The sequence below is a fragment of the Pelodiscus sinensis genome, chromosome 3 (assembly GCF_049634645.1).
Source record: "Pelodiscus sinensis isolate JC-2024 chromosome 3, ASM4963464v1, whole genome shotgun sequence".
Taxonomy (NCBI): Eukaryota; Metazoa; Chordata; order Testudines; family Trionychidae; genus Pelodiscus; species Pelodiscus sinensis.
Genome location: NC_134713.1, coordinates 5,153,161 through 5,179,897, shown reverse-complemented (window position 1 = coordinate 5,179,897; position 26,737 = coordinate 5,153,161). Strand labels below are relative to the sequence as shown.

General features: G+C 43.2%; 1 protein-coding gene across 9 annotated transcripts in view; it reads left to right on the top strand.

The window, feature by feature from the left end:
* The window catches only part of FZD3 (frizzled class receptor 3), an 85,429-nt gene that overhangs the window by 20,928 nt on the left and 37,764 nt on the right, over positions 1-26,737 (top strand). For 6 of the 9 annotated variants that reach the window (XM_075923271.1, XM_075923272.1, XM_075923273.1 and 3 more), the window contains 2 exons: positions 11,383-11,579; positions 16,763-17,780. The exons of 1 other annotated variant lie outside the window; for it this stretch is intronic. In XM_075923271.1, the coding sequence (XP_075779386.1) occupies positions 11,383-11,579; positions 16,763-17,780 (1,215 nt within the window). Of the gene's footprint in view, positions 1-2,553; positions 2,918-11,382; positions 11,580-16,762; positions 17,781-26,737 lie in introns of those variants that run through there. 2 more of the 9 variants (XM_075923276.1, XM_075923275.1) reach the window with 2 other exon arrangements.

The following is a 26,737-nucleotide window of genomic DNA, read 5'->3' as shown; positions in this document are numbered from 1 at the left end:
ACATTATTTTGAAACAACTGCCTGCTGTGTAGATGCAGACTAAGTTATTTTGGAATAGCGCTAGTTATTTTGAAATAGTGTTGCAATGTAGACGTTCCTTGAGATGTTTTCTTGGTGCATCCCTCCTCACCCTGTGGACTTGGGAGAAAGCTGCAAAGTGGAGCCATCCAGACCCTCCATCTGTTAGTGGTCTTTTGAGATTCACTTACAGTTTTGAGTGGACCTTTCCTGCTCTTTGCCAATTGTCTGTTTTTTCCCCTTCCTCTTCCCTTAAGGTCTCTTCACGTCACGTTATTCCACACCTGCCTCTGTCCTGTCCTCCTTACCACTGTCCCCTCCATTAAATAATACCGCCTTTCCTCCCCTCCCAAATTGTGGACCTAACATGACATTTTCTGTCATTGCCTGGTTTACTATGATTTTATATTGTACTTTCTTCACCTTGTGTCTGTCCTAGTCTGTTATACAGTATAAGCTCATTGGGGCAGGGACGTCTTCTGCTGTTTAAGAACATAAGAACAGCTATATTAGGTCATATCAAAGGTCCATCTAGCCCAGTATCCTGTCTTCCAACAGTGGCCAATGCCAGATGGCTCAGAGAGAGTGAACAGAACAGGAAATCATGAAGTGATCCCTCTCCTGTCATCTGTTTCCAGTTCCTGACAAACAGAGGCTAGGGACACCATTCCTATCCATTCTAGCTAATAAGTATTGATAGACCTAATTTCCATGAATTTATCTAGTTCTTTTTTGAACCGTATTAAATCCTGCTATTCATAACATCCTCTGGTAAGGAGTTCCAAAGGTTGACTTTCCTCTGTGTGAAGAAAAACTTCCTTTTACTTGTTTTAAACCTGCTACCTATTACTTTCATTTGGTGACCCCTACTTCTTATGTTATGGGAACAAGTAAATAACGTTTCCTTATTCACTTTCTCCATACCTGTTATGATTTTATAGACCTCACTTATATCTCCCCTTAGTCTCCTCTTTTCTAAGCTGAAAAGTCCCCGTTTTTTTAATCTCTCTTTATTGGACACCCATTCCAAACCCCTAATCATTTTTGCTGCCCTTTTCTGAATCTTTTCCAATGCCAGTATATCTTTTTTGAGATCAGATGACCACATCTGTACGCAGTATTCAAGATGTAGGCATACCATGGATTTAAGTAGAGGCAATAAGATATTCTTATTCTCTATCCCCTTTTTAAGGATTCCTAATATTTTGTTTGCTTTTTTGACTGCTGCTGCACAATTAGTGGATGTTTTCAGAGAACTATCCACAATTACTCCAAAATCTCTCTCTTCAGTGGTTATTAGTCCCCGTCATTTTTTTCTAATTTGCATTACTTTGCATTTATCAACATTAAAGTTTATTTGCCTTTTTGTTGCCTAATCACTTAGTTTTGTGAGATCTTTTTGAAGCTCTTCACAGTCTGCTTTGGTCGTAACTATCTTGAGCAGTTTGGTATCATCTGCAGATTTTGCTACTTCACTGTTTACACCTTTCTCCAGATCATTTATAAACAGGTTGAATAGGATTGGTACCAGTTCGGACCCTTGGGAGACACCACTAGTTACCTCTCTCCATTTGGAAAACTGACCATTTCTTCCTACCCTTTATGTCCTGTCTTTTAGCCAGTTATCAATCCATGAGTGGACCCTCCCTCTTATCCCATGACAACTTACTTTACTTAAGAGCCTTTGGTGAAGGACCTTGTCAAAAACAGTCTCAAAATCTAAGTATAATATATCCACTGGATCCCGCTTGTACACATGCTTGTTGATCCCCTCAAAGAACTCTTAATAGATTAGTAAGGCGTGATTTCCATTTACAGAAACCATGTTAACTTTTCCCCATCATCTATGTGTCTGACAATTCTGTTCTTAACTATACAGGCAGTCCCCGACTTACGTGGATCCGACTTATGTAAGATCCACACTTACGAACGGGGCTTTTCTCGCCCCGGAGCTCACGGGCGGCGGGTCGCCACCCGTGTCCTCTGGGGTGAGAAAAGCTTCTCCCGGTCTCCCTGGTCTGCTGGGGGGGGGTCCAGCAAAGCCGCTGGACCCCCCCAGCAGACCGGGACACCCGAGGAAAGCCGCCGCCTGGGCGGCTTTGCTCGGGTCTCCCTGGTCTGCTGGGGGGGAGGGGGCGCAGCTAGTGCGCCCCCCCCCCCAGCAGACCAGGCTTTTGTTGTAGGATGCCTCGGGTAGAGCAGCTGGGGTGTTGCTGGGTTGGTCCTGTGGGAACCTACCAGGCAACGCCCCAGCTGTTCTGTCCCAGGCTCCAGATTCAGCAGCTGTTGAAACTGATCAGGCTGATTCCAGGAAGCTGGAGGCAGAGCAACTCTGCCTCCAGCTTCCTGTAGTCAGCCCCTGGTCAGTTTCAGTGGCAGCAGCTGAATCTGGAGCTAGTTCCGACTTACATACAAATTCAACTTAAGAACAAACCTATAGTCCCTATCTTGTACGTAACCCAGGGACTGCCTGTAATTCAAACTAATTTGCTCGGTACTGATGCTAGACTTACCAATCTGTAATTGCCAGGATCATCTCTAGAGCCTTTTTTAAATATTGGCGGCACATTAGTTATCTTTCAGTCGTCAGGTACAGAAGCTGTTTATATAGTGCCTTCCACAGTGGGGTTCCATTTTTAGCTAGCTGGATTGTGATGAATCTGGATTGTGATGCAAGCCTGGACAAACCAATAGTGGTTCTAGAACTTTTGGATGCAGAAGACCATATTCCTGGAGTTGTATGATGAGCTCACCCCAGCATTGTAGCACACAGATAACAAAATGGGAGCTGCTTATATAGTGGAAATCTGGTCTGAATTGGTGTCTGGAAACCTGCAACTCTGGATTGCCTCTAATCAGTGGGAGATCAGTTTGGAACTGGAAAATCATTACCATCCTGGTGTGCATGGCAGTTAAGCATGCCCTGCTCTTTAGGGCTGTCGTGATAGATGATGCATAGGAAATAATAGATGCATTTGAGATAATGTGCTTCCCTAACTCTGGTGAGGGGGATAGATGCACATATTGGTCCTTTGACCTTTCCTCTGTGTATGTAAAGAGAAAGGGATACTTCTCCATGGTTATGCAAATATTGGTGGATCCCTATAGGTGATTTCTTGACATGAGAGAAATTCCATGGTGTACACCTTTTTAGGAATACAGGATTTTTTGAAGGTTGAAATAAAGGTTGAAATAAAGGTTTTGAAGGTTGAAATAAGGACGACTTTCTCAGACTATTCTATTGACCTTAATGAGATTGCAATGCTGGCTGTAATTTTCAAGACTCCTTTACTTCTCAGGCTCTTGAAGCAAAATACTAAGCATCTGGACAGAAGCAAGGACAGATTTAACTATTGCTTTAGCTGTTGCAGGTTGATTGTGAAATGTGCTTCTGGAAGATAGGAGATATTTCATGACAAGTGTGGACCGTAGTGAGGAAAATTCCTTTTATTGATGCATATTGTCTGCTTATTCTAGAATGGAGGAATTAAGTGGACAAGTAGTCTCCTGACTTTGAGCAGCCTGAAATAAGATCAGTTACTAGAGCCACCACTGGTGCTCTGTAGTTGAGGGGATCTTTAGAACAGGCCCTGGTTCTTGTGGGGACTTTAATTACCCTGACATCTGTTGGGAAACCAATACGGCAGTACACAGGCAATCCAGGAAGTTTTTGGAGAACGTTGGGGATAACTTCTTGGTACAAGTGCTGAAGGATCCGACCAGTGGCCGTGCGCAGCTTGACCTTCTGCTCACAAACAGGGAGGAACTAATAGGGGAAGTGGAGGTGGGTGACAGCCTGGGAAGCAGTGATCATGAGATGGTAGATTTCAGGATCCTGACCAAAGGAAGGAAAGAGAGTAGTAAAATACACACCTTGGACTTCAAAAAAGCAGATTTTGACTCCCTCCGAGATCTGATGGGCAGAATCCCCTGGGATGTTAACATGAAGGGGAAAGGAGTCCAGGACAGCTGGCAGCACAGAAAGAAACCATCCCGACGCGTAGCAAGAGAGGCAAACATGGTAGGAGACCGGATTGGCTTACAGGGGAAATCCTTGGTGAACTTAAGCACAAAAAGGAAGCTTACAAAGAGTGGAAACTTGGACAAATGACTAGGGAGGAGTTTAAATGTATAGCTCGAGAATGCCGGGGGGTTATCAGGAAGGCGAAAGCGCAAATGAGGTTGCGATTGGCTAAGGATGTGAAGGATAACAAGAAAGGTTTCTACAGTCATGTTAACAAGAAGAAGGTGATCAGAGAGTGTGTAGCCCCTAATGGTTGAAGGAGGTAACCTAGAGACATGATGTGGGGAAAGCTGAAGTACTCAGTGCTTTCTTTGCCTCTGTATTCACGGACAAGGTCAGCTCCTGGACTTCTGCACTAAGTAACGCAAGATGGGAAGAAGATGGACAGCCCATGGTGGGTAAAGAACAGGTTAGGAACTATTTAGAAAAGCTAAAGGTACACAAATCCACGGGTCTGGACTTACTGCACCCGAGGGTACTGAGGGAGTTGGCAAATGTCATTGAGGAGCCTTTTGCTATTATCTTTGAAAAGTCGTGGAGATCGGGAGAAATCCCGGATGATTGGAAAAAGGCAAATGTAGTGCCCATTTTCATAAAAGGGAAGAAGGACGATCCAGGGAACTATAGGCCGGTCAGTCTTATCTCGGTTCATAAGAACGGCCGTACTGGGTCAGACCAAAGGTCCTTCTAGCCCAGTATCCTGCCTGCTGACAGTGGCCAGCACCAGGTGCCCCAGAGAGGGTGGACCAAAGACAATGATCAAGTGATTTGTCTCCTGCCATCTCTCTCCAGCCTCTGACAAACAGAGGCCAAGGACACCATTTTATCCCCTGGAAAAATCATGGAAGGGATCCTTAAGGAATCCATTCTGAGACACTTGGATGAGAGGAAAGTGATTAGGAATAGTCAGCATGGATTCACAAAGGGCAAGTCGTGCCTGACCAATCTGATTAGCTTCTATGATGAGGTAACTGGCTCGGTGGACATGGGAAAGTCAGTGGATGTTATATACCTTGACTTTAGCAAGGCTTTTGATACGGTCTCCCACAATATTCTTGCCAGCAAGTTAAGGGAATGTGGACTGGATAAATGGATGGTAAGATGGATAGAAAGATGGCTAGAAGGCCAGGCCCAGCGGGTAGTGATCAATGGTTCGATGTCAGGATGGCGGTCGGTTTCTAGCGGAGTACTCCACGGTTCAGTTCTAGGGCCGGCTTTGTTCAGTATCTTTTATTAATGACCAGGATGAGGGGATAGATTGCACCCTCAGCAAGTTTGTGGATGACAGTAAGCTGGGGGGAGAGGTAGATACGCTTAAGAGCAGAGATAGGGTCCAGAGTTACTTAGACAAATTGGAGGATTGGGCCACTAGAAATCTGATGAGGTTCAACAAGGACAAGTGCAGAGTCCTGCACTTGGGACGGAAGAATCCCAAGCATAGTTACAAGCTGGGGACCAACCAGTTAAGTAGTAGTTCTGCAGAAAAGGACTTGGGGGTTACAGTGGATGAGAAGCTGGATATGAGTCAACAGTGTGCCCTTGTAGCCAAGAAGGCTAATGGCATATTAGGTTGCATTAAGAGGAGCATTGCCAGCAGATCCAGAGATGTCATTATTCCCCTTTTTATTCGGCTTTGGTGAGGCCACATCTGGAGTATTGTGTCCAGTTCTGGGCCCCCCACTACAAAAAGGATGCGGACGCATTGGAGAGGGTCCAGCGGAGGGCAACCAAAATGATTGGGGGCTGGAGCATATGACCTACGAGGAGAGGCTGAGGGACTTGGGTCTGTTTAGTCTGCAGAAGCGAAGAGTGAGGGGGGATTTGATAGCAGCCTTCAACTTCCTGAAGGGAGGTTCCAAAGAGGATGGAGAGAGGCTGTTCTCAGTAGTGACAGATGGCAGAACAAGGAGCAATGGTCTCAAGTTGTGGTGGGGGAGGTCCAGATTGGATATGAGGAGAAAACTATTTTACTAGGAGGGTAGTGAAGCATTGGAATGGGTTACCTAGGGAATTAGTGGAGTCTCCATCCCTAGAGGTGTTTAAGTCTCAGCTTGACAAAGCCCTGGCCGGGTTGATTTAGATGGGATTAGTCCTGCCTAGAGCGGGGGGCTGGACTTGACGACCTTCTGGGGTCTCTTCCAGTTCTATGATTCTATGATAAGGGGATGGTTGGATGAAATAACATGATCTTGGTAACTAATTGACTATTCATTATCAGTGGGAAATGGGTCAATGGAGGGATGATAGGAGTTACTATAGAGAACTTTCTGGGTGTCTGGCTGGTGAGTCTTGCCCACATGCTCAGGGTTTAGCTGATCGCCATATTTGGGGTCGGGAAGGAATTTTCCTCCAGGGTAGATTGGCAGAGGCCCTGGAGGTTTTTTGCCTTTCTCTGTAGCATGGGGCACAGATCACAGCTGGAGGACTCTCTGCATCTTGGGGCCTTCAAAGTATTTGAAGGCTTCAATATCTGAGATATAGGTGAGAGGATTATTCTAAGAGGGGTGGGTGAGATTCTGTGGCCTGCACTGTGCAGGGGGTCAGACTAGATAATCATAATGGTCCCTTCTGACCTTAAAGTCTATGAGTGTTTCTTAAACTGTGTTCCGTGACACACTGGTGTGCCGCGAGGCAGGCGTAGGTAGTGGAAAACAACAGGGTTCAAAATGGACGCTCTTAAAGGGACAGACAACTTTTTTGCTCAATAACTTCCCCCCAACCCTTTTTTTTCCCTCAACAAAAAATCTTTGGTGTTTCTCATAAAAAAAAATAAAATTGTTTGATTTTCCTCAGTCTTAAAAAGTTTAAGAAACACTGCTTTAGAAGCATACTTTGCTAGTAGGCAGTAACAACACAGTTGGTACTTCGATGCATATAATATCATATGTTTATCAGCAATTTTTTTTATCAGTGTGACATATCGTTCTGGGGAATTTGCATGTCAGTTGTGAGGCAAAGAAAATCAGAGTTGTCACAGAGTAGAGCTTTTTAAAGATCATTTAAAAAAGCGTAAAGTGAGGTTATATGTATTACAGTGAGCAGAGTTGTGTGTATATATAAAAATAAAGTGGTTTTCGTTATTGTTCCATGTTCAAAGTATAGGTTAGTAGCAGCGTCTAAAGGTGCCATGTAATGCTAGGTGCTGTACAAACATAATTGGATGTGGTCTCTGTGCTGAAGAGCTTGGTACCTAATTAAAGACAAGCTATAAATAATTATAAAAACAATATTTAGAAAAGCAAAGATGGCAGTAATGAGATTATGTAGTAACATAAGTTAGCAACGCTTAAAGCTTTGATTCTGAATCCATCAATTCTTTTTTTGATAAGCCATAAGCCCCTTGTTTCCTATAGTTGTTTCTGTTCCTTCCTACTTCCCAGGAAAAAAAGATGTGAGGTCTATTGCCTGTTGTTTGAGGCCACAAATGCAAATTATTTGTCAGGCTTTCAACCTTTCACCTCTGAAATTCACTTTAAGACAGACTTGAATTGGGTTAATTGTGAGAGATTTCCTTTCCGTGCTATAGTAAAGTATTGCTGTTAGTCAGCATTACTTATGCCTCTCATGAGATAATACAATAAATTAAACACTGATGTTTTAACCCCTTACTTTGTCTTATTTTATCCTTTAGATTTGATTTCATACCACTTATTTTAATGCTTTCTTTCTCAAAGAAACTTGAGTACTTGGCTGGTCAGTAATTAACTATGAAGCCACATTACCTTTGTTTAGGAGATTTACTTCCTTCAGGTTAAAGGAAGTTATTCTTTTGTATGCACTGGTTAATTATAGCAGGATTGGGCAAGATGCAGCCCGGGCGCCGGATTCAGTCCGCCTCGCTCTTGGATCCAGCCCGCAGGCTACATCTGGTTGCTTTCTATTTATATCCTGCTGCCTGTGGCACCAAATTTCCAGGCGGTGGCTCAGGCAGCAGTATCCTATTTAAATGGCTCCTGACTCCTAAACATGGCGCTATCCTGGCAGGGACTGGAGCCACGAGTCTTTTAAAAAGCCCCAGATTGCTGCCAGGCAATGCAGTAGTAACAGGGCCGTGAGCCCTTTAAATTGCTGCTATTAAAGGGCGGCTCGCAGCTCCTGACCCCACTGCTACCGAATTACCTGGCAGGGTTACTGTGACTATTTATAGGGCTCCTGGTCATGGCACTACCCTGACAGGGGCCAGAACCATGAGCCCTTTGCTCTGTTTGTACTTCAAAGCCTCTGACCCCAGACAACTCTGGGGGAAGGCTAGTCCCCAGCCCTGTCCCTTCTGTCTCAAGCCCCTCCCTTTCTGGGTGAGGTGGAGCCAGCCAGTGACCAGAACCAAAATTCATTAAGTGGCCCCCACATGAAAATTATTGCCCACCCCTGAGTTATAGGAATGACCATGACTCCAAGTCATGTTCAGCCCAGTTCCCCTGTAGAGATACAGCTGTAGATTAATGTGGGGAAATTGAATACAGGTTGAACCTCTCTAGTCCTGCACTCTGGACGTGACCGGTTCTGAACAAGAGAATTTTCTGCATCATGAGAGGTCAGTATTACCAACACTAGCAGCATTACCAACACTTCCACTGCTTACTGGGCTGTTAGACAACATTTAGAGGTAAATGAGAGCTAAATAACAACACAGAATGCTGAGAGGACTAGTGGTTGTAGACAAATGTTATAGGACCACAAGAAACTTGGCCACACCCACGGAAAGGGGACATCCAGCTAACTAAAATCATTCTGGATGTTTCCTGACCAGAAAGTTCTGGACTAGAGAGGTTCAACCTGTACAAATATCCTGCATGGGTACTTCCAAAAAGCAATAAAAAGGCAGAGTCCAGCTCTGCTAAAACACAGACCAAAAGAAGGAAGTGAGGACATGAGGATTATTAAATAAGAGATCATCAGCTTTTGACTAGGAAGAATGTCTTTAAAATCTTAATATATAGCTATGTAATTTTTCCTTACCCAAAGAGGCAATCAGTATTGTTCAGCAATATTGAAAGTGTATTTGTAGAGCTCTACAAATCTGCAGATATCTGCTTTATATCCACGGATATCCGTGGCTCGTTATTGCGGATGTGGATATAAATTTTGTATCTTGAACAGGGGTGGCCAACCAGTTAGAAACTAAGAGCCAAAATAGCTGTGGGTAGAGTGCAAAGAGCCACGTATTATATCTTTATTTTATATATCTATCGATCGATAGATATAGTACACAAAATATAGTGATAAAAATAACATTACAGGACATTTCAGTTCTGTTGTAGAATACCTGACAGTTATCTAGTCTGATGATTGGCTACTAATGACCAGTTAATGATTTACTGATTGGCTCACATTCAGCACTAGGGTACAAATTTAAACATATACAACAGGCAAATGAAAATTAGTAATAGACAACAAATATTAACAGACCATTTACTAAAAACCAATAAAAAAAAGTCTCTAGTCACTTAAAAAAATCATGGCCAGTCCATAGATCTTCAGAGAACTTGACAAGGAACAAACATCAAATTTAAAAAAAAAAAAAAACTTTGAAAATATAGTAATATTCTCTCTAAAAAATAAACATCCCCACCATGTATCTTAAATTTAACACGATTTCCCTATTATGTCTTGTGAGTTTTTAAAAATTAAACTGAACTGTGAAGTAAATTAGCACAATTTGAAGTGTCTGTTTTTATCCCAACTTGTCGATCTCTGGTATGGTTTCCTCATTGTTTTTACTTATGAAGATTATGGCTTTTATGACAGATTCAAAAACAATAACGGAGAGACTTACCTCAAAATAATTGCTTCAGTCTGGCAAACAATATAGCTTTGACTTTTTTTTAAAGAAATACAGTGTAAACTAGGTACTGGCTGATTCTTTTTTTTGCCCTGGTATTTAAATATGACATCTGTGTTGGCTGCCTTATTCTGCATCCATAAAGACTTTTGAGTTTGAGGTACTTCAGCCCCTCCTTCCTCACACTAACCCAGTGCACCCACCCAGAGCCAGGCACCCCCAGCTTTCCTGCTCTAACCCAATGCCCTCGCCCTCCCCCAAACCCAGGCACCCCCAGCCATGCCCCCGCTCTCTAACCCAATGCTCTCCCCCAAAATAGACTATTTCGAAATAGCACATTTACACTGCAGGGAAGCCTCAAAATTAGTCCAAGATAGCATGTCTACATTAGAGGAGCCTATCTCGATTTAGAGTCCCAAGAGGCATTGGGGAGGAATAACTTAGAATGGCCCTGGTGAGGGGCTATTTTGATATAGCAGCAGTGGAGCATGAATACATGCCTTGTTTCAAAATAACTATTTCAGAATAGGCGTCTTTCCTCTTAGAACTAGCCAATTAGCATGTTATAAGATGGGATTTTCAGGTCTCTCCTCCATGTCAGTCTTCTCTCCTGAGTCTCCGGTCTCTTGCTCTGTCTCTCTCTCTCTCTCCTCCTCCTCCTACTGCCTCCCCCTTTCTCTCTCTCTGTGTCTCTCTTTCTCTTCTCCTTCCCCTTCTGCCTCTCACTTGGGGGACTGCGAAGCCCAAACGGCCCAAATGGTCACCGCCCTGCCCCCCTTCGCCTTCCACCGTGGCGCTCGGCTGACTTCTGCGCTGCTCAGCCGGGCCGCCTCAGGGGAGCAAGCGTCCATTTGGGCTCCCCCGTGGCGGCCTGGCTGAACGGCGCAGAAGTCAGCCGAACACCACGGCAAGAGGTGAAGGGGGGCAGGGTAGTGACGTACGTGGCCAGCCCCCGCTCCCTGGCCATGTACGTCACTGCCCCGCTCCTCTTCCCCTCCTGCCATGGCACTTGGCTGACTTCTGCACCATTAAGCTGGGCCGCTGCAGGGGAGCAAGCGGCGCAAGCAGGCTGTGCTCCCCATGAAGCATGGGCCGCCCAGAGGGAACAGCCAGCATTTCAGGCAACAGCGCCGCCCAGAGGGAACAGCCAGTATTTCAGCCTTACAGACTCTGACGTTGGGCTACTATATTCCTCTTAGAAAGAGATTTACAGATTTCGGATTATGCTGTCAGTTACTTTGAAATAACAGAATGGCTGTGTTGATGCTCACATTATTTCGAAATAATGCTGATTATCTCAAAATAATGGGCAGTGTAGACGCACCCTAAAATACTGTTGTTTAGCATGAGGAATTCTTTGTAGTGTTTATGTTTGCGCTTAATTAAGCCTGACATATGAGCACTGTTATGATTTTTCCTAACATCTTTCATGAGGTAGCTCTTGATTGGGAGAATGATGGTAAAGGCTGCAATAAAAATAAAATACCATATGGCTTACAGCTGATGTTTTCCAAAAAGCTGCAGCTTGCTGCTATTTAACTATTATTTTATTTTCTAGCCATTTCATCCTATGGTCAATTTGGAGTGCTCCAGGGATTTTCGACCATTTCTATGTGCCCTGTATGCTCCAGTCTGTATGGAATATGGACGTGTCACTTTGCCGTGTCGCAGGCTTTGTCAACGTGCATACAGCGAATGTTCCAAACTCATGGAGATGTTTGGTGTCTCCTGGCCAGAGGATATGGAATGCAGCAGGTTAGCAGATCTCTGTTTGTTTGGTTTTTTTCAGAACCACCATCTAAAAAATGTAATGTGTTCCAGGATGTTTTAAAATATCTTTTTCCAGTCCAGTAATATGTTTTCCATTACAAACAATAACCCTATTTTTCCTTCCTTTGTATAGTATATTACCCTGTTTCCTGGGAAGGAAACAACTTTCATGTTTCTCTCACTACACACATGTCCAAAAAGGCCCATGCCCCCAAAAACATTTATGTGATTAGGATAAACTAAGTATGCATATTTTTAAGGGAATTAGTATGCCAATTCCATTTTATTTTCTCTCTGCCCCCTCCTCCCACCAGTTTTGACCAGTGCACCAGTCTGGTTAAAGCTGTATTAGATAGATAGCTATAGATGACATTTTATACCTTTTTTAACCTATTCCTGTAAAACTGTACTTATTTGAGGTCATGACAGTTTTCTTTTGTGTTTTATGGGAGAGAAAAGTATCATTCTAAAAAACCCCAAGTTCATATTTTAAAAAGCAAGCACCACTGGGGAGAATGCAAACAAAACATTTCTGTTGTACTTTAAGGGGGTAGCTTTGTGGCACGTCTTGAAGCACATTCTGCTTCAGACAGAGTACATGCATACTGTGTGCAGCTGACATTTGCTTTCCTCCTGGGTTTTGATTTTTATTGGTCACTCCAGTGGTTATAATGAAACACAGATAAGAGGAAATGGGCCCTGACTAAACTTGGGAGGGAGCTGACTTGGAAGCTCTGTAGATCTGTGGTGAGGTCAAAATTAAGGCAGGTCAGAAGGGTTTTGTTGTTTTGGTTTGGTTTTTGCCAAAGCATTGGTACTGTAAAGGGTCCATTGTGCTAATTAGGGATGTTAAGTGGTGTTTCAACAGCTGATCAACTAGTTGATGGCATTTCCATTGACTAGTTGATTAGTTGATGGAGAGAAGACTGCAGAGCCACAGCAAGGTTAGCTCCCGGCCCCAGGAACTAACCCTGCTGCAGTTCTGTCTTTTAAATGTATTAAGAGCCAGCAGGCTCTTAATACATTTAATAGGCTGAAGCACAGTGGGAGGGTGGGGGGTGGGCATGAGCTTGGAATCAGCTGTCTTGGCTCGCTTTTCAGCTTTTTAAATGTATTAAGAGCCACTAGGCTCTTAATACATTTAAAAAGCACAAGCGCCGCAGGGGGGCCCAGGTGTGAGCTGGAAATTAGCTGGCTCGTGCCCGGTCCCTGCTATGCCTCTGCCTCCTGTGCCACTCTGCGGAGATGGTGCCAATGGGGGAACCAGCTTTTAAGCTGGCTCCTCCCCAACACCACCTCCTGTTCTCCTGCCCCTTGCTGCGTCTCTCTGTGACTAGTCGAGTCACTAGTTGCTTACATCCCTAGTGCTAATGAGAGTTCAGGGGAAACTTTGGGACCCCAATGGTCTGGTACAAAGACTACCTCAATTTTGGACTATGACGAGATCTAAATCATCCTATTTCTCAGCTCCCTTTCCGGAGAATATGGACATCATTCCCTGTCTGCTGTATCCATTAAGTCCCACCCATTCCATCTGCTTTTACTTACTGCATTAGGGAAGATAGCTCAGGGTATGTCTAGACTACATGCCTCTGGCGACAGAGGCATGTAGATTAGGGTACCGGACATGGTAAAATGAAGCGGCGATTTAAATAATCGCCGCTTCACTTAAATTTACATGGCTGCCGCGCTGAGCCGACAAACAGCTGATCAGCTGTTTGTCAGCTCAGCGCGGCAGCCATGTAAATTTAAATGAAGCGGCGATTATTTAAATCGCCGCTTCATTTTACCATGTCCGGTACCCTAATCTACATGCCTCTGTCGCCAGAGGCATGTAGTCTAGACGTACCCTCAGTGTCCATGTAACGCTGACAGGCACAATCAAACCTGGGATTGCTGGAGCTTAGTACATGAGCTAAAAGCCAACTGGCTCACAGTTAAGGCTGTATAGCAGACTGATTATTTTCTTTGTAAGTGGTCTCAGAGCCACTAGATGGGACGGTACACAGTCCCCAGCAGGTGTGTGGGTTACATCAGTGCTCTGAAAGTCCAATGGCAACTATTGTTCAAACTACTTTTTACAGCATGTAACATTTTTTTCTGTAATTCCTCTATCCTTTAGTTCATGTAAAAGTGTTATTGGTCTCCACATGGAGTTCCATTGAGCATTCGTTACTAGTTTCAAATATATGTAAAACATTTTTGATTTTGTCTTGTAATTCATGCTTGATTTTTCCCAAAAGATAGTTTTTAAACTTAAATCCTGCCTAGTCTAACTTTCCCATTACCCCATTACTATTACAAGTACAGTAATTCTGTTGACAATGTTGTCAGTTGAAGCATTCAAAAGTCACCAGACAGACCTTCAAATTGTGAGGGGTTTTTTAATTGCATCTTTAAGCACATAAAATTTGGATCTCTTTGCTGGCTGCTCAAAAAAGGACTCCACTTACTCTCTCCTAGCCTCCAGGTTTGGAAGCTGCTATTCAGTTAGCCTTCCCTCTTCCTTTATTGCTCTCCTCAGTAGGAGGACTAGGACTTGTCGACTAGTCGCTTCCCCTCTCCCCCTTTGCTGCCTCTATCAGAAAGAGGCAGCAAGCAGGAGGAAAGAGGAGGAGGTACTTCAAAGCGGCAGCGCCACATGGAGCCTGGGGCAAGACCCTGGGCTCCACGTGGCGCTGCCGCTTTGAAAAGCACATACAGCCCGGAGCCAGCTGGGGACTCCCCCACTGACCCCAGGCTCCATGCGGCGTTGCTGCTTTAAAATGCCATGTGCAGCCTGGGGTCAGCAGGGGAGTCCCCAGCTGACCCCGGGCTCCATGTGGCGCTGCTGCTTTGAAATGCCATGAGGAATCTGATGCCAGGCTCCCCACAGCCCTAGGGTTGTTTCTGTACTTCAAAAGCAGAGATGCCCTATTGACTAGTCGAATAGTCAATGCAAAATGCATCAACTATTTGATTAGTCAATTACTCGCAATTTAATACCCCTGTTCCTCCGCCCCCATTCTTTGTCCTCATGTACATCTTCAGTGTTCCTCCTGCTTTTCATGTTCTTGTGTTCTACCTCATTTTTCTCATGAACCTCCTCACCTTTTTTCCCATGCATGCCAATATTTCCCCTCCACTGGTTTAACATGGGATCAAATCAAGACTATTGCTAAGAATAAAGAGATGGAGAATGACAGTGGAGGCCCTATGCTCCATTAGGAGCTCAACGGACTAATAGTTAGCATTACCTTGGCCTAGCCCACATTCTCCTGTTCCTGGTTCTTCACATTCCAGTATCTCCACTCAGTCTCTTGTTTACCATGTTCTCCTGCTCCCTTTCTTTGGCTTTTCTTCTGATCCTCCTCCTTGTCTCCTCAAGACTAACTTCAGTTAGCCTATAAGGTGCCACAGGACTCCTCACCGCTTTTGCAGATTCAGACTAACACGGCTACCCCTCTGATACTTGTCTCCCCAGTGTCTCTCTAGATCCCTAACTATAGTGGCTTTAGTCTTACTGAAAACAGTGAGTGTCGGTGACCATGTTTCCTCTAATTTTTTCCATCCATGTGCAGAATAAATGTTATGTGCACAGAAGTGTATGCAGATGTGTACCATCTGTGGAAACACATGCTGCCAGCTGTGGGCACTCTGCTAATCAGTTGGGCAGCATTTGAATCTTCCCTGGTTAGGCCACTCAAGCACTCAACTTACAGGGAATACTGTTGGTGGCTATAATACAGTAAAACTCCAGTTGTCCGGCATCCAGTGATCCGGCACTCCTGCTAGTCCGGCACCACCTGGAACCCAGAAGTGCTCCAGGCAGCCAGACAATTGGAGCTACTCTGCCCCGGGCTTCCCAGAGTCAGCCGCTGGTCAGTTTCAGCAGCGTCTGACTTGGGGACACCTGGGGCAGAGCAGCTGGGGTACTTGCCGGGTTGGTCCCACAGCGCCGCCTCCCCCCTCCCACCCCACCCCAGATCCCTCATAGCACCCCCTTCCGATAGTCTGGCATAGCCGATAATCCGGCACCCCCTGTGTCCTAAAGGTGCCGGATTATCGTAAATTTACTGTATTAGACAAACTTGCTTCCAGAGCATCTGCAGTCTACTTCAGAAATAATTGTCAAACAATCTGTCGTGTCTGGTATCCATCTCATTGAAAAAAATGGGAGGTTCCTGCATAAGGGAACTTTCATGAGAGATGGTAAGAATGGGGAAATCATGTGACACATTTCAAGAGTTAAAAGACTTGCAAGAAAATTGATGTGGCAACATTGGAAATTAGAGAGAGAATATTTTGGTTTTAAGAGAGGTCAAGTATAGTTGCCAGTAGTGTTTTAAAATTAAAATATTACATTTATAATATTTTTATGGCAAATTAAAGAAATCAGTTTTACAAACTCTGTAAACTGTTCATGACAGGAGACTTGGCATCTTATTGTCTACTGCGCTAATCTCCCTCAGCAAAGCAATTATGCACATGCTAAGCGTGTGAGTAGCTTTCAGTCACCATTGAGACTATTAGGGTTGGTTTCAGAAAAAATACTGAACCTCTCCCCCCCACCCCACCCCAAAAAAAACAGTAAAAAGAAAAGGTTGTTGAGGGGGGGGAAAAAAAGGACCCCAAGAGTTCTTAAGCAAAAAATAAACAAACAAATAAAAACCACCGTGGCCCATTTAAAAACCGCGTGTGAGGCTTTTTGGCCCTAACAGGCAGCCAGCGGTCGCCTGCCATCTTACATCCCTGTGCTGGGCTGGACACCTCCCCTGCAGAACCTGGTAAGCACTAAGGTTGCCAGACTGCCTCTCTATTGAGCCTGACAGCCTGGGATTTTCACCACCTGGCCAGGAAAAAATCATAAAGTACCGGCTGTTTTAGCTGTCCGGTATTTTCTGAATTTTTTTACCGGACAGGAGGCGAAAATACCGAACTGTCCGGTTCAGTACAGGACACCTGACAACCCTAGAGACTGACAGTTTAGTCATCTACTTAACTGCCAAATCAGGCTGTACAGAGGGAGAATCATATTTATATCCATATGACCCATGGATTACATTTTTGCGTATTGCCATTTTCCATCCAGTTGTTGTTGTTTCATAAAGCTAGAGACATAATGCAGAGCAGGATAGCTAGAGTATAGGTGAATATACAAATATTATTCTATTTTATTTTTTTTCTAGATTCCCAGACTGTGATGAGCCTTATCCTCGTCTCGTAGACCTCAATTTAGTTGGCGAGCCAACAGAAGAAACCCCAGTGGCAGTGCAGAGGGACTATGGCTTTTGGTGCCCCCGGGAGTTGAAAATAGACCCTGATCTGGGTTATTCTTTCCTGAGGGTACGAGACTGTTCCCCTCCTTGTCCAAATATGTACTTTAGACGTGAAGAACTCTCCTTCGCCCGATATTTCATCGGCGTGATTTCCATCGTCTGCCTTTCTGCTACCCTGTTTACTTTTTTAACTTTTCTGATTGATGTCACAAGATTCCGCTATCCAGAAAGACCCATTATATTTTATGCTGTCTGTTACATGATGGTGTCGTTAATTTTTTTCATTGGCTTTTTGCTTGAGGACCGAGTAGCGTGCAATGCATCTAGCCCTTCCCAGTACAAGGCTTCCACAGTGACACAGGGCTCTCATAACAAGGCTTGCACCATGCTTTTCATGGTGCTGTATTTCTTTACCATGGCTGGCAGTGTTTGGTGGGTCATTCTTACCATCACGTGGTTCTTGGCAGCTGTGCCAAAGTGGGGCAGCGAAGCAATTGAGAAGAAAGCATTACTTTTCCATGCCAGTGCATGGGGCATTCCAGGAACTCTAACCATCATCCTTTTAGCAATGAATAAAATTGAAGGTGACAATATTAGTGGCGTGTGTTTTGTTGGCCTCTATGATGTGGATGCATTACGATATTTTGTTCTTGCCCCCCTCTGCCTGTATGTTGTGGTTGGAGTTTCTCTGCTGCTAGCTGGCATTATCTCCCTCAATCGGGTTCGCATTGAAATCCCATTAGAGAAAGAGAATCAGGACAAGCTGGTGAAGTTCATGATCCGGATTGGTGTGTTCAGTGTTCTCTACCTCGTTCCACTCTTGGTTGTAATTGGCTGCTATTTCTATGAGCAGGCATTCCGAGGTGTGTGGGAGACAACATGGATACAAGAACGTTGCAGAGAATATCACATCCCGTGCCCTTATCAGGTGAGGAAATTGATATGGGATATTCAAGAATGCAAAGAGATGAAAAGGGAGAGGATACTGTAGGGACTTAACTGTTTCTGCTTTTCAGCAACAGCTGCTGCTTCTGGGGGGGAGGGTTCTTGACATTATTTATGTTCTTTGAACAATGCCTTTGCTTAATCTTCAAAAAGCCAATTACAGGATAATTCTGGGGGGGTTGCAGCAAATACACAATGCACCTTTGACAAAACCTAGGAGAACTATGACCTTTTTGTGATAGACAATGGGTTTTATAATGCTTTTCTCTTTGTTTCTTGTTTGTGGGTTTTTTATGGCACCCATGAGAGGACAGAGGAAGGAGCGGATTTATGCCAATTCCAAGAGTGGGATCATAGGGATTCTCTTTGAAAGAGGAATTAAATGTTTGTTTCAAACTTTGCCCTAAAGAGAGAGATTATGTGCATCAGCATCACTGGTCTGCGTAATAACAGTTTTTAAATGATTTTGTGGTCTTCTGTAGCCATATTTTATGATGCTTTAGTGAGTCTCAACGAGGGGTATGCATACCCTTGGGTTAGGCAAGGTCTTGCAGGGGGTACGTTAACTCATTTATATATTTGTCTAGTTGACAATGGGCTACATAAAAAGCACTAACAATCAGTACAAACTAAAATTTGATAAAGACAATGACTTGTTGATACTGCTCTATACATATACATGGAACAGTAAGTACAATATTTATATTCCAGTTAACTTATAATTACATGATAAAAATGAGACAGTAAGCAATTTTTTAGCAATAGTGTGCTGTGACACTTCCTTGTATTTTTATATCTGATTTTGTAAGCAACTATTTTTTTAAGTTAGGTAAAACTTGGGTTATCTGAGACAAATCAGACTCCTGAAAGAGGTACAGTAGCCTGGAAAGGTTGAGAGCCACTTTTAGACCACAGTTTTCCAGGTCACTTCCAGGAAACCCGTATAAGTGTCAAAAATAACTGTGTAAAAATTACCTGAAATAACCTGTTCAGAAAGTCAGTTTGTAGTTCATCCGGTTAATTTTTAGAAAACATGTTTGACTTGTATGTGTTAGTTACCACATAAGCAAATATGGAGAATACTAGATGCCAGACTCCCCACTACACTGGTTTGGTTGTGGTATAATTAGATTTAGAAAGAAGAGCAAATCAGGCACTGAGAGAGTAGTTGATTGAATGAAGCCTAGGTGTGTGTGTGTGTTTTTTTTTTTTTAATTGTTGAATTTCTAAAGCATTCACAATGTTAGTTTCTAAGCATGATCTCTGTTTTGCATCTCAATGGGAAGCATTTTGCAATACTTCATAGTATTTGAGGGGGGTAATATAATAACATGAGTTCCATTAGGTAATTGCACTAGTATGACTACCATAGCAGTGTTCAGATCGAAAGTAGTTGAAATACCAGCTGAGTCATCAGAGATCATGATTTAGTGCTATAAAAATACCACTTAAAAGTTTGGAATACCTTGTATGGCTTGATGAAGTTCATTTATTTCTGGTAACTTTGTTTTTGCCTACATTTTTATTAGGGTGATTACTCCTCCCTTTCACCTTGTGTGAGCACTTATATAGCAGGAAATATCAGTGAATGGGTGTGTTCTGTTTCACTTGGTTTTTTGTTGCTATACTTCGCATGCTTGCAGAATAGGCGATGCTTGGAGAGGGATGCTGGTTTAATTGCCTCCCACCAGATTTCTGCTTTGCCTGCCAAGGAGAAGGAAGAAGGTTCTGTTGTTCTAACATTGCCCTGCCCTTTGGCATGTTTAGCCCCATTCCCTGGCAGATGAGCCCCAGGTGGAGAGTAAAGGAGGCAGGACGGGCTACTTCTCACACCAGCTGCTCTGGGTCACTGCTCTGTGCAGCATGGGAACTGCCTGAGAGAGACCCGAGGAGGGAGGTGGCAGTAGGCTGCCTCCTGCCCAACACACAAGTCCAGCTACCAGGGACAGGGGCTGAGCGAGCCACTTTCCCATCCAGGCTCTCTGTCAGGCAGCTGCTATTGCACAGAGCAGTGATCCTGAGCAGCCAGCTTCAACCAGCATGAAAAGTGGCTTCCTCCTTCTCCCTGCCCATGCTCACCTAGCAGGGACAGGGGCCAAATGTTCTGGGGGAAGAGCCACAGCAGGGAAAGGATAGCATTCATCTCTGGTGTGGCAGGGGAGAGCGTGGCAGAACTGGGCTGGGCACAGAGAGTCTCCGAGTAAAGGAGACGTGTGGAGCATTTAAGTGTCCTTCCCTTTAGATTGTGCTCCTTCCCTCTCCTCAGTATCAGGAGGCATGAGTCCTCTAAAGCAGTGGTTCCCAACCTTTTTTATACCACGGACTGGCAAATCCATTTGCAAACTGTTGGCGGACAGGTAACATTTTGTCCTTTGACCCTTTCACTTCTGACCCCTACAGCCCATGCCAACACCCTCTTGCCCCATGATTCTACCATGACCTCACCCAACATCCCTTTGCTCCCCACCTTCCCCCCTGCAATCCCCAGAGAGAGGCTGCCCCCTCTACGGAGCATGACTGTTACTGTCACGCAGGCAGCGGGAGCAGCCATTGGCAGCACACATGCTCCCTCTTCCTTCATGCTCCCTCCTTCCCCAGATGTGTCTCGTGTCCTCATGGGTAGAGGTAAGGGGGGAGGGAGCACAGTGCCCCTGCTGAGCTGCCATCTTAACTGGATGGGAGGAAGTAGGGAGATACCTCCTGCTCCTCCACCTCCTGCTGCTGCCTCAGAACATTAGCCAAAATTAGCCACCACAGCTGTCGGAGCTGAGATGCTGTGCACATCTGGCTTCAGCTCTGGTAGCTACTGTGGTTTGTGGACTGGCACCTGTCCACAGACCAGCGATTGGGAACCACTGATCTAAAGCCTGCAGGCTTCATTGTAGTGAATCAATTGTTAGAGCATGCATACACTCATCTATCCAGAAAATTCCAGATATCCATGTAGGCATCCTCCAAAATGGCTGTAGAATTATATTAATGTAGCATTGGAAGGGCCCTTGAGAGGTCATCTAGTCCAGCCTCCTGCACAGAAGCAGGACCAAGTATAGCAAGACTAAACGTGTTTGACTAAACTGTTGTTTTCCCTCCAATGACAGGGATTCCATTACCTTCCTTGAAAGCATATACTCGTGTTTAACTGTTCTTATAGTTTAAAAGATGTTCCTACTATCTAACCTTAATCTCCCTTGCTGCAGCCCATTACCTCTTGTCCTACCTTCGGTGGAAATTAAAAACAATTGATCTGTTGTCATTAACCATCTTCAAGTATGTTAAATGATGTTATATCTGGTTCTCCCCCCCCCCCCCACCCCCCCACCCCCCCCGCCCAGCTCTCTTCCTAAGGCTAACATACCCAGTTTCTTTTAACCTTTCCTCATAGATCAGGTTTTCTAAACTTTTAATCCTTTCTATTGTTCTCCTCTGGACTCTCCATTTGATCCACATTTTTCCTTAAAAGTGGCACCCACAATTTGAACACAGCACTTCACCTAAGGTCTCACTAGTGCTGATGTGTAGAGTGAGACAGTTACCTCCTGTGTCTTACACAGGACATTCCTGTTAATACATCCAAGAATACTGGCCTTTTTTAAAGATGTATCACTCATATTCAATCTGTGATCCAATGTAATTTCCAGATACTCTTCAGCAGTGCTACCACACTGCAATTACAAAATGGGAAAAAACTGGCACATTTGATTTGTCCCTTTAAGTGAAGTACTTTGCACTTGTCTATTGAACATCATCTTGTTGACTTTAGACCAATTCTCCAATTTGTCAAGATTGTTTTGAATTCTAATCCTATCCTCCAAAGTGCTTGCAGGCCACTCCAGTTTATCTGTAGACTTGATAAGCATGCTGTCTGCTCCACTATTCGAGTCCTCAGTGAGTCAGGACACACTAAAATCCCACTAGATAAGTCCACCAAGTTTGATAGTAAACCATTTATAACTACTCTATATAGTACAGTCTTTAACTCTTTGTGCACCAACTTTATAGTAATATCATCTAGACCACATTTCCCTAGCATGTCAGGTGGCTCTGTCAAAACCATTATTAAAAATCAAGCTATATCACGCCTATCACTTTTCACTCCTGCACTAGGTCAGCAACTCTGTCAAAGAAGGACGCTATATTGGTCTTGTATGATTTGCTTTTGACACATCCATGCTGTCTATTCCTTATTATCCTATTATTCTCTAGGTGCTTATAAACTAATTATCTAATAATTTGTTCCAGTATCTTTCAAGGTATCAAAGTTAGATTGATTGGTCTGTAATTCCACGAGTCCCCTTTTTCACTTTTTTTTTTTTTTTTTTTTTTTTTTAAGATTGGTTCTATGTTACTTCTCTAGATCTCTGGGTCCTCACCCATCCATGAATTCTCAAAGATAATTACTAACCCTTCTGAGATTGTTTCATCTAGTTCCTCAAGTATCCTTAAGTGAATTTCATCAGACTCTGCTGAACCAAATACATCTAACTTACCTAAATGTTCTTTAACCTGTTCTTACCCTATTTTGTCTTTGTAATGTCTAAAATTGGATGGGAAATTGCTTACTCTCAGAATTCAATTAAAAATAAGTAAAAACGTGTATTAAAGATGGAAATGTGTAGGATCTTAATGAGCAAAATTCCGTTTTGTGAAATAATGTCAGCATGTCGTAAAAATGCTACTCAAATCTCCAGCAAACCGTTAACATTATAATAGCTCAGCCGGAGTTGTTATATTGTCAATGGAAGAACAATAATGATTCTGTTCACAGTAAATTGGGTTGAAGGACATGTAGACCCTATAGAATATTAGAAGGAATTTTCTTCTAACCCTTGAAACTTTTTTAACATAAATAGGCTTCCCCAATTAAATTGGCGAGGCCCCTAATTTAAACAGATTTGCAAAGTAGCAATCAGTTGATTTAATCTTGAATGGTAAAGCTATTGAGAAACAGATTAATGTTTCAGAGGGTTAGCCATGTTAGACTGTTTCAGCAGAAAACGAGTCCAGTGGCACCATAAGACTAACATTTATTTGGGCATAAGCTTTCATGGTCTGGAACCCACTTTGTCATATGCATGAAATGGAAACTTCAGTTTGGCAGGTATGTATGTGTATATATACACATTATTACACGTCAGATCAGTGCTAATATGCTCCATTCAGTCAGGATGAATGTGGCTCACTCCCAACAGTTGATGAGAAGGAAAATGACTTTTTTTCCTACCAAAAGAAGGAAAATGACTTTGTAGTGATTTAACCACTTTATTCCGGCCCAGTCTGATAGTGTCAAGTTTGCATATGAATTACAGCTCTGCAGATTCATGCTGAAATCTTTTTTTGAAAGTTTTTTTGCTTTCAGATCTGTCACTGAGTGTTCAAGGATGTTGAAGTGCTCTCCTACTGGGTTTGTTAATGTTAACATTCTTAATGTTTGATTTTCTTTCCTTTTATTCTTTTGCGTAAAGGCAGTCTGGTTTAGTCGGTGTACATAGCAGAGGGGCATTACTGGTACATGGACATTAGATTAATAGATGTAAAGGTGAATAAACCCCTGATGGTATGTCTGATGTGGTTAGATCCTATGATAGTGTTCCTTGCGTACACAAGTGGACAGAGTTGGCAGTGGGGTTTGTTACAGGGATTGGTTCCTGGATTAGTGTTTCTGTTGTGTAGTGTGTAGCAAATACTCACCAGCAGCTATCTTAAGCTTTTTAGTACATTCTGATAGTCTCATATATCTCATTTGTTAGCATCTTTTAAATGTTTGAATTTTAGGGGCTTCTTTTGGAAGAGAGGGAGATTTTTCCTGAACCAAATCTAGAGGTCCTCACTCAATCCTTACTCAGGAAATACTAATTCAATTCTTTATACTGAAGTAAGAACTTGAGGAGTTTGTTCAACTAGGAGTACACTATGTTACAGTTAAGAGATTGGCACTTGATCCCATGGCACAGTGGTGTGCTAAAATGTTGACAAGATTTTTACAGAATTACATTATTTTATTCTAACAGAATGAACTTGTAACTTGCATAAGTTCACCACATTTTTATGGTGAAGCCAATATAAATGGCTCATTTAATGCATTGTAACACCATTGCATAAACTGTGCTATCATAAGATGTCCACAATAATGCTGTAATTTGTCGGGAAATTGCCTTGTTGTAAGAGCCTTGCATTCACAGACCTGATCGTAGTCTTTGCTTCCAGCAAGATCCCATAGCATAGGAGACGTGGCTGGCTGAGTATTCCAGTACCTCAAATAGTCCGGTCTGTTGCAAGAGGAGTGTTGTGAGCAAGACACAAGAAGTCATTCTTCTACTCTACTCTGCACCGATTAGGCCTCAATTAGGAGTATTGTGTCCAGTTCTGGGCACCACGTTTCAAGAAAGATGTGGAGAAATTGGAGAAGGTTCAGAGAAGAGCAACAAAAATGATTAAAGGTCTAGAGAACATGAGGGAAGACTGAAAGAATTGGGCTTGTTTAGTTTAGAAAAGAGAAGACTGGGAGGGGATATGATAGTGGTTTTCAAGTACCTAAAAGAGTGTTACAAGGAGGAGGGAGAAAAATAGTTCTCTTTGGCCTCTGATGATAGGACAAGAAGCAATAAGCTTAAATTGCAGCAAGGGAAGTTTAGGTTTGACATTAGGAAAAACTTCTTAAATGTCAGGGTGGTTAAACACTGGAATAAATTGCTTAGGGAGGTTGTGGAATCTCCCATCACTGGAGATATTTAAGAACAGATTGGAAAGACCTCTATCTGGGTGGTGCTTTGTCCTGCAATGAGGGCAGGGGATTGGAATTGACCTCTTGAAGTCCATTCCAGTTCTAGTATTCTATAAACAGCCTTCGCAGCCAGGCCTAGGGTGCTCTGACCTACACGAGGGATTAACCAGGCCTTGGCAAGCCTGAGGTTAGAGATGCGATCACCTTCATATTTGATTCTTGGAGAGTGTAGGTCAGGCTCTGGAATGAATTGGTTCATTGCCTGGTTTTGAGAGCAGCAGTAAACTTTCTTGAGGAATGTGAGCATTTGCAATAATACGTTCTTTTGTGATTTATTTGGTTCTTCCTTTTGTTTTCCCAGACGCCAGTATAAAAATACATTAGGTCAGGTTGTACTGTTTCAGGAAGACAGTGGCCCTTGATCACTTTCCAAATTTATTGGAGTGCCCCTCTACCATCAACAATTATTTCCCACCCCTGGTCTAATTGTTACTTAGATATATATTTTAAATATCCTTAAAGCATATTTTTTGGAAAATGTGTTTTAAGTTCGTGGAGTTTACTTTAAATGGATGGAATTTCAGTGAAATAGTCCTATCAACTTTTACAATTCCCCTTTTAATATACAGTTGCAGAATTTTGGGTTCTCTGTAGTACAGCATATATTTTTTTTAATGTGAGGTGGGGAAAATTAATGGATGTGTTACCAGAAATAATTGGTTTAGTGGCCTCTCATATTTAGGGCTCTAGTCACAATAATTTGATTTGTTCTAGTTATTCTGTTTCCAGTTGATAACATTTTCCTATGAATTGTAATCTAAAATTGCTTTAACCTACAGTTAATTATATTAACCCTTCCCATTCCCCCCCTCCGTAAGAGCTGGGATTTTCCATTTTTAATGCAAGTAAGGCTACTAGTGTACATCTCTATTCCTGGCTCTTTTTACACCAAAAGGTTCAGACAAAGAATCTCATGGTATGTTGGGACCATTCACTACATCTACATTTCATGGTACATACAGACCATTCACTTCTCACATAGTTGCGTCACATGAAAGGGTGTAATGCCAGATTGTCAAAATAGCATCTGGCACTCCAAGATTGACATGGAAGTGATTATTGTTAAGGATAATGCAAACATGATATGATATACGCTCTAGTGAGAACTTCACTAGAGTACTTATGGATATGCCTGATCCATAGAGATGTAACAGAGTGGACTATCTTGGGGTCAAATAGAGCTCTGTTTCATATAGTAACCTCCATTTTTTTATTGGGAACTCTATTCTCTGTTATGTGCTGAACACATTTAACCTTGTCTTGGGGCACGGTTAGTGTTATAAAATATACATCAACCTACTACCCAGCTGAGGAAAGGTGCTTGACACCTAACTGAGGGACTGACAAACCAACCCTCAGAAATCTGGTGCCATCAGCTTGACTTTTCTTTCAATGGTCAGCCCAGCCTCATGGAACAATGCATTTCACTGTACGGGGCACCAGTTTTTCAGCCTGGGCATATGGCAGAAGAGAGAAGAAACTATTTTTAAAGAAGATACTTTCTCAGAGAGAAGACCGGAGGGACACTGCCCTAGCCAGAAAAGCTCACAACCTCAGACTCCAAGGAATGAGATCAGACATGGTAGGCACATCTCAGGACTTAGAAGCACGAGAGAGCGACTGATCTCTGAAGAGGAAAGTAACTGTGGTTAAGTCCTTTGTTAAGCCTCGGTATCTTGCTCTCTTGTTACATTGTCCCTGAAGGGATGAATTAGAAGCCAGAGCCACACACCTAGGTGGGCCTTTGAGGGTGATGTGTAAGCAATTGGCAAGCTTGGAAAGTCTGAGACACCAGTATCAGGTACTAGCATGGCTAAGCTGTGCAGTCTTGCATCCCAAGGAGTGGTACAGAAAAGGACTCTCTGAATGCATACTAGAGTCCCACAACTAGAGACTGTGATTACACTCTACTGAAACTGAGAGGGCTTAGAAGCATGTGGGAGCTAGTGATCACAACAGATTGGTTGCCATTCAGAGTGAGACTGGCCCAGGTTTAATCATCCTAATTATTCTCATTAGGCTGCCAATTATCTGATTCTTCTGCCGATCTTTTCATTCTCTGGACTTGATTTGGATTTCATTTAAACTAGTGGAAATTGAGTGAAGACAAGGGAGTTGCATTAGAGTTAAAATCAGTGTGATGTCAGGAAAAGGCCCCA